Source organism: Astyanax mexicanus, chromosome 17, assembly GCF_023375975.1.
Source record: "Astyanax mexicanus isolate ESR-SI-001 chromosome 17, AstMex3_surface, whole genome shotgun sequence".
NCBI lineage: Eukaryota > Metazoa > Chordata > Actinopteri > Characiformes > Acestrorhamphidae > Astyanax > Astyanax mexicanus.
The window spans coordinates 23017326-23026343 of record NC_064424.1 but is presented as its reverse complement, the minus strand read 5'-3'; the positions used below and the strand labels follow the sequence as shown (position 1 = coordinate 23026343).

Genomic DNA, 9018 nt, shown 5'->3' with positions numbered 1-9018 from the left:
GTAAACCAGATTAAACAGAAGTAGCCCACTTTCATCATACTCAATGTCAAGTTATTGCAGTTAAATGAAAAAGGGTGGATTTCATGAAAGTGCTAGAGTAGAAGATGGAGGTTGTTGGGGGAGGAGGTGGGTTGCCAACTTTCGTCACGAAAGGTAGGTAGTTAGAGCTGGTATTTACAGGGCGGTTTATTGATAAGGGGTGGAGTTAGAGTGTGGAGTTTGGGCGTGGTCTTTCTCCCAAACTTTTGTTATTACATAACATCATTTTGCTAAGTGCGGACCATGCCTGAGAGAAGTAGAGAAAGAAGAAAAAGGGGAGGGAAGTCGAGAAATTTGGGATGAAGTTCTAAACTGCTTTGCTGAAGGAGCGTGCACTTATATCCCCAAAAAATGGTGCTTATATGGAAGCGAGTTTGGAATGAGCCTGTCTCAAATCATCTGGTTTGGAATTAATGTATAGTTGATACGCCTGGGAAGACTACCAGCCGAGGAGCTTGATCGTGTGCTTAGGAATTTCTTGTCTGGAGGCATTGGATGCTGCACTGATGCGAAAGGAGTGGGAGGAGAATTGGTCTGGTGAGTAACCACCGAGAGATAGGATGCGGCGGAGATGAGTGTGGAACCAATGCCTTGAGATTTAGCTTCCAGATTCAGTGGTGAACAGAGGATCTAAAGGTGATGCTTGCTGAGAGAGTAGAGATTTAAGTGGTGGATGAGAGGTTCGTACGGGCTGAGGGGCGAGTCCAGTTAAAATAGAGGATCGTGGTTTCGCCAATTTGGTCGGTTTTGCTTTGCTAAATATTGAAAGTGAGAGTATCTCAGTGAGAGTCGAGGACGCTGAGATCTGATAGTAGGGGATATGTGAAGGAGTTGTAGGAGATTTTAAGGGAAGTGAATTCTGAGCATCTGAGGTATCCAAAACAAGCCAGCAGAAATAGGGCTTAGAGCGTTGAGGATGTTGGTGTAGGGTAAATAGCTGATTGGAGGGTTTGAATGCAATGTAGCAGAATTTCATAAGTGAACGGAGCTTGATAATGTGAATTTGGAGTTTCTGTTATATGCCAGTGATGAGTTTATTGAAGAAATTGATGGCGGCCAGATGGACTCTGAGTGATGAGGAGTGGGCAGAATGTTTGGTGTTAATAAAAGTGAGGAAAGCGGCCGTTACGGATAAATGATGTAAAGGAAAAGAGATGTTATGTGCAAAGTGGAGAGTAAATGGAGAGAGTTTGTGGTGAGACAGCTGTAAGGATGGTTTGTTGTGCTTGGAGGATAAATTGGTTCAGATGGGAGTTAGGTGTAGTGTAGTTTCTGATAATGGAGGTACCGCTGTCGGGTTGCAGTCTGCATGTGGTGCCAAGGATTTGAATTTCTGGAATTGAAAACGAGAGAGAGTCAGCAATGGAATTAGATGGACCTGGGATGTGAACAGCTTTAATGATAAATTGATGCTTAATGGAGTGCAGATAAATGGCATGATTTCTAGCGATTTGGAACGACTATTATTGATGATGTGGACCGCGGTGAGATTTTCTGAGTGAAGTAAAATAGATTTTCCCAGCCATTCATGTATCCAAAGAAGGGCAGCGATGACAACCAGATAGACTTCCCAGAGCACAAAAGAATTGCGCATGTGCACGACGGTGTGGATTAACTGCTCCGGCCAGGCAGAGGCGAACCAGTGTCCCACGTAATAGCCACCGAAACCAGAAAAAGGTGTGGCATCTGTGAATAGCTGAACATCCAAGTGGCTCGAAGCAGCATTGGCGTAAAGAGGGAAATCCCGTTCCAGTTGTGATGGAGGGACAGCCAAAAAACTGAGCTCCGACATCCAGTATTCGTCGAGCGTAATGAAATGGTTTAGTACGGGCGGGGTAACTGAGGAAATCAGAGATGACAGAAGTGATGCGGTCGAGCTTGTCCTGAAGACCCCAGGCTGATCCCGAGGAACTCGAGAAACGTGGCAGGACCGACAGTCGTCTTCTCCAACAGCGGGACACAGAGTTGAGTGAAGCAGGGTGGGAGGGGCCGCAAACACCATTGTTCAATATCAAGGACAGATATTCATCCAATTCCTTACAACAAAATGGAAAAGCCGAACAGATAACATTCTGGAAGATGGAGAAGGCGAACTCAGCCACAGAGAGATTTTTTGAGACGTGGGAGTCCGGGTTGCGCAAAGCAAGACAGTGCCAGCGTCAATGACGCCGTGAGGAGCAGAAGAAGTGGAGGGGAGCAGTAGGGAGGAAAGATTGACGTCTGCACCTTGGAGAATGCGGTTCCGCAGAGAGGAGACCAGGGGTGGGTTAAACATCCGTGCGTTGGCCGGAGGGGCAGCCGGCGGCGCCGTAGACAGGGAGAATGGAGGGCAGGAAGCTCCAGGGAGGGGTCAGGGCGAGTGCAGCAGACTGGGGAGGACCCACGAGAGAGGAGGTGGAGAAAGGCTGAACTGGTATAGAGTAGGGGAAGGAGAAAGGCTGGTTGGAAGGGACGGGTTGGGGAACAGCAGAAGGGAAGGCAAAAATGGAGACGGAGGACGATTGAGGGAGGGGATTGGACGATTGTGGGTGGGGGTGGGATGCTTGGGGGAAGGGGAAGGAAGGAGCGAGCCAAGAAAAAACGGGTGGGATGGGCAAAGAAGAAGGAGAAAAGGAGGCAGTTGAGAAAGGGTCGGGGCAAGTCCGCGTAGAGCGGCTCCTGCGCTCCGTTTACCTCCCAACGAGGAGAGGTAGGGTGAAACAAGTTCCCCCTTTGAAGCAGAACGGGGAAAAGGGCCGCGGTCCTTCAAAACCCGCTGCAACTTAACCACAGTCCAATCAGACATGCGAGGAAGCTGGGATGGGGACGGGGGCACGCGGGCCCGACCAGGAGGGGTAGGGGAAGAGCAGCGGGAGTGGCGAGATCCAGGGGGTGCGCTGGTGGGAAGAATGAGTTGAAGCAGGAGTGGCTGGAATGGAGACAGCCGACGTCAGACGAGGAGCCTGGCGAAGGGGAGCAGGAGAGGTCCTCATTGGAGGCGGTTAGTTCAAGGTCCATTGTCGGAGTGCAAGCGCGATGCTAGCAGGTGGGTGCAGTAAATTCAACTGAGCGAACTTTCATCACGAAAGGTAGGTAGATAGAGCAGGTATTTATAGGGCAGTTTATTTGGGGTGGAGTTAGAGCGTGGAGTTTGGGCGTGGTCCTTCCCCCAAACTTTTGTTATTACATAACATCATTTATAGGACTCCAAAATCGGTTTTCTGCACAACCGAATAGACACTTAATTTGTTATTCCGTTAGTCCAAAATGATACTTGATATGTCAAGTCAAGAGGCTTTTATTGTCAATATGTTCCTTCGTAACCATGATGCAACATGAAACAAAAATACAATAGACAACATAAATGCAAACCTGTAAAGAATCTCCAACATCAAACTATGGTGTCATAATTCTATGTTGCACATTAATACAAAAAATGCAGCACACATGAGAGAATTTAACAGAGAGGACAGTGCAATACTGATACAGTATAAATTAAATAAGTGTGGTGAGTATAAGGTGCAGAGAACATACTAAAAAATCTGTTTTATAAACAATTAATCAATTTTAATATAATAATAATAATAATAATAATAATAATTATAATAATAATAATAATAATAATAATAATAATAATATCATTCGATACATATCTTGAATACATAAAAATGAGATATTTAAGAATTTATAAGTCTGATGGGATAACTCTTGGATTTTTATGTATTATTACTGGTATAAATACACGGTAACACTTTATTTTAAGGAACACAAATTAGGCACTTATTAATGTCTTATTATTTGCTTAATAAAGCCTTAATTAGACATTTATAAATGATTTATTCACTACTTATTAGTCTTTATTCTGTGTAAGGGTTATTGGTCCTTAATTAGTGGTCTGTTATGTGGAAATGATTAATAATGGCTGTATTAGTTCTTAAAGTGCACTATAAACAGTTATTTTTGCACCCAGTTAAACAGGTTATTAAGCATTAACTATTAAATACAATTGAAAGTGTTATTTAAGACCTCATAATTTGATAACTAATTGATTTGCTATATTGATTTGATTTGTTATAAAACTCCAAACATTTCCAAAATGTATATTTGTCTATTACAGCTGATTATGTTATATTTATTTAGCTGTAAAATTAGTTTCTGTTTTATTTTCCGTCTCTGCAGAAGAAGCTATAGCCTCTGCTTCTTCAAGTCCACTCTGCACTTGGCTACCTTAATACACCATAATACACACTGTATGTATGAAATTACCGCTTTTATATTTCTTGCCGCTGCTTAGATTTCACTCAAAAAGACTGTGTTTTAGACAGTGTTGTAGTTGTTTAGAAGTAACAAAAGTTTACCATAAATTCAGTTTTGAAAAAGTACAGATGGCATTCCAGTTTAAAAAAATAACGTCACAACCGCCTGAAGCTAAAAGCTAAACAAACAAACAGCCAACACGCTCCATGACCAATCAGAGGCCTGAACAAGGCATCTTTAATAATATAACATTACAAGTTATTATTAGCTATTGACTACTCTAAATTAATTATCTCAATCTACTTTAGTTGGCTAAATATAGCTTAAAATAACTTTTAGTTATAACTATTTAGGGTAAGTATATTGGTGGCTATTTAGCAAAGTAGAAAGCTTGTTTTTGAACCACCAAAAATTCATATTGAGAACAGCGGTATATATTTTTTTCTATTTTTGTTGCTTATTTCTGTGAAGCTTTTATGTAAACTTATTTATTTGCAGCTGTGGTAGATTCTTTTTCTTCTTCTTCTTCATCTTCTTCTTCTTTTATTATTATTATTATTATTATTATTATTATTATTATTATTATTATTATTATTATATACACAATCTGAGTATAAAAATCAGAATCTTGCTAATTTACTGTTATTTACAAAAGCTACAAAGGTTTATGGATTTTTCTATTTATACTGAGTGAATTTAAGTGTTATACTACATAAAACTTTAGCGCTTATTATGTTGAATAAATGTTTAATTTTTGAAATTAATAAAATATTTTTCAGTTTTTGTCACCAAGAATATAATTTTCACAAAAAATACCCTGTAGCTAAGTAGACTACCAATGTACTTAGCTAAGTAGTTAGTTAAGCTAACTGCAATATGTATCTACCTCCAGTAGATTTAGCTACTAAAATCGAATATGTTAACAGCTGATAGCTAATAATGATTAACTGAAACTTTCTGACAGGTAATGTTCTCACTCTCAAGGTAACCCAGACCTAATCAAATATTATGTACAGTTATATTTCACTACTGACATCAAATATTGTCTACAGTAATGGTAGAACAATTAAAACATTGAAATGGTAAATGTGGGTCGTGTCTGACCGGTGTGTGTGTGAACTTGATGTAGAAATACAAAATCTTTTTTATAAAAGTAAGAAAATAAAATAATGACGATCATCAACAGGGTAATTGAAAAATTGAACACTGAATGACTGAATTATTTTATTGTGAATATATAGAAAATGAAATCAGAACATGCTGCACATCAAAGGGTTAAATGTACTGGTTATAGGAATATCTGCACTTTACGAGAATTGTTACCTACACACCTTTCTTTCTAATTTTAGTGAAAATGCAGAACGACCAGACTCACCTGGATCCAGCTGTGTGTCCTTCAAGAGTGCACAGTCAAAGACAGAACCTCTCAACTTCAAGGATGGATCAGTCCCTCAAGAGAGGTAAACTTTTTCTTGCTCATCCTGAACTCCTCATCAGATGCATATTAACAGCAGTCTTTCCCTTGAGGATTTGTTAGACCTCAAGTGAGGCATTGCTAGCACTTTATTTTACGTTATGTTAGGTATGTGGTAATAAACAGTTAGTAAGTACTAGTATTTTTATGGTATGTACTAGGCCTGTCACAATAATTACTTTATCAACTCATATGATAAATGAACAGAACAGAGGAGTTGGACTCAATGAAGAGTAATATGGAGTGAATGTAAGGAGCAGAGAGTTGCTGTAAGGGATCTATTGTTTTTTGTGTGTTTGGGCTTTTACTTTCATTTGTGTGTCTAAGGAACTAACCACATTTGAAGACTGTGTGAGTACTTCAACTCCCTTTTACTGGCATTGTTGTGTATCTATCCCTGTCTCTGACTGGACAGCTGTAGTGATTGTTTTTTGGGTGAACCGCCTAGTGTGGTTGGAAACAACAAAATACTCTCCTTTACAATTATTTTAAAACCAAAAAGATTAGTTTTATTTAACGAGGAGTACAGTCACAGTCACGTGCCTAAAACAAGACATTATTAGCATGGGTAACAAAACAAATAAACCATATTTCTTTAAATCTAAAAATAACAGACACATTTCAATACGTCATTTTGTTTGTATTTCTGCATTTCAAATAAGTGTTTATTTAAAACTCTTAATTGTTTATTCATGTACATTTTTTTTATTGTTTAAAGTGAACATTATATGTCAGTAATTAAATAAGGCTGTAATTATGTTTGTTGATGATATGCATTCACTTTTTAAATTCTCATATTTATATCTTAATATTTCATATTCTCAAAAGAATTGTTAAAATGAACGTTTAACAAAAATTGGATATCTTTGAGGGTAATAATGGTGTTCGTAAAGGCAGCGAGGCTCAGATGTTCGGAGACCGTGCTAGTCATCGTTTCAGGTTAGCAGACCATCTTGGACTGAGATTTCCCCCTTCTGGTTCCAACAGTAAACAGTTTCACTCAAAAAGACTGTGTTTTAGACAATGTTGTAGTTGTTTAGAAGTAGCAAAAGTTTACCATAAATTCAGTTTTGAAAAAGTACAGATGGCATTCCAGTTTAAAAAAATAACGTCACAACCGCCTGAAGCTAAAAGCTAAACACAAACAGCCAACACGCTCCATGTCCAATCAGAGGCCTGAACAAGACATCTTTAATAATATAACATTACAAGTTATTATTAGCTATTGACTACTCTAAATCTACTTTAGTTGGCTAAATATCGCTTAAATAACTTTTAGGTATAACGATTTAAGGTAAGTGTATTGGTGGCTATTTAGCAAAGTAGAAAGCTTGTTTTTGAACCACCAAAAATTCATATTATGAGAACAGCGGTAAATATTTTTTTCTATTTTTGTTGCTTATTTCTGTGAAGCTTTTATGTAAACTTATTTATTTTCAGTTGTGGTAGATTCTTCTTCTTCTTCTTCTTCTTCTTCTTCTTCTTCTTCTTCTTCTTCTTATTATTATTATTATTATTATTATTATTATTATATACACAATCTGAGTATAAAAATCAGAATCTTGCTAATTTACTGTTATTTACAAAAGCTACAAAGGTTTATGGATTTTTCTATTTATACTGAATGAATTTAAGTGTTATACTACATAAAACTTTAGCGCTTATTATGTTGAATAAATGTTTAATTTTTGAAATTAATAAAATATTTTTCAGTTTTTGTCACCAAGAATATCATTTTCACAAAAAATACCCTGTAGCTAAGTAGACTACCAATGTACTTAGCTAAGTAGTTAGTTAAGCTAACTGCAATATTTATCTACCTCCAGTAGATTTAGCTACTAAAATAGAATATGTCAACAGCTGATAGCTAATAATGATTAACTGAAACTTTCTGACAGGTAATGTACTCACTCTCAAGGTAACCCAAACCTAATGAAAGATTATGTACAGTTATATTTCACTACTGGCATCAAATACTGTCTACAGTAATGGTAGAACAATTAAAACATTGAAATGGTAAATGTGGGTCGTGTATGACCGGTGTGTGTGTGAACTTGATGTAGGAATACAAAAGCTTTTTTTTATAAAAGTAAGAAAATAAAATAATGACGATCATCAACAGGGTAATTGAAAAATTGAACACTGAATGACTGAATTATTTTATTGTGAATATATAGAAAATGAAATCGCAACATGCTGTACATCAAAGGGTTAAATGTACTGGTTATAGGAATATCTGCACTTTATGAGAATTGTTACCTACACACCTTTCTTTCTAATTTTAGTGAAAATGCAGAACGACCAGAGTCACCTGGATCCAGCTGTGTGTCCTTCAAGAGTGCACAGTCAAAGACAGAACCTCTCAACTTCAAGGATGGATCAGTCCCTCAAGAGAGGTAAACTTTTTCTTGCTCATCCTGAACTCCTCATCAGATGCATATTAACAGCAGTCTTTCCCTTGAGGATTTGTTAGACCTCAAGTGAGGCATTGCTAGCACTTTATTTTACGTTATGTTAGGTATGTGATAAATACTGTGTATTCTTCTTCTTCTTCTTCTTCTTCTCCCTATTATTGTTATTATTATTATTATTATTATTATTATATACACAATCTGAGTATAAAAATCAAAATCTTGTTAATTTACTGTTATTTACAAAAGCTACAAAGGTTTATGGATTTTTCTATTTATACTGAATGAATTTAAGTGTTATACTACATAAAACTTTAGCGCTTATTATGTTGAATAAATGTTTAATTTTTGAAATTAATAAAATATTTTTCAGTTTTTGTCACCAAGAATATCATTTTCACAAAAAATACCCTGTAGCTAAGTAGACTACCAATGTACTTAGCTAAGTAGTTAGTTAAGCTAACTGCAATATTTATCTACCTCCAGTAGATTTAGCTACTAAAATAGAATATGTCAACAGCTGATAGCTAATAATGATTAACTGAAACTTTCTGACAGGTAATGTACTCACTCTCAAGGTAACCCAAACCTAATGAAATATTATGTACAGTTATATTTCACTACTGGCATCAAATACTGTCTACAGTAATGGTAGAACAATTAAAACATTGAAATGGTAAATGTGGGTCGTGTCTGACCGGTGTGTGTGTGAACTTGATGTAGGAATACAAAAGCTTTTTCATAAAAGTAAGAAAATAAAATAATGACGATCATCAACAGGGTAATTGAAAAATTGAACACTGAATGACTGAATTATTTTATTGTGAATATATAGAAAATGAAATCGCAACATGCTGT

At 37.0% G+C, this 9018-nt stretch overlaps 1 protein-coding gene across 1 annotated transcript in view; it reads left to right on the top strand.

Annotated features, from left to right (window-relative positions):
- Positions 1–2273: 2273 nt before the first annotated feature.
- The window catches only part of LOC111189763 (NLR family CARD domain-containing protein 3-like), a 30402-nt gene continuing 23657 nt past the window's right edge, over positions 2274–9018 (top strand). The window contains exons 1-3 of the mRNA XM_049466665.1: positions 2274–2452; positions 5625–5735; positions 8035–8145. Of these exons, the coding sequence (XP_049322622.1) occupies positions 2274–2452; positions 5625–5735; positions 8035–8145 (401 nt within the window). The remainder of the gene's footprint in view (positions 2453–5624; positions 5736–8034; positions 8146–9018) is intronic.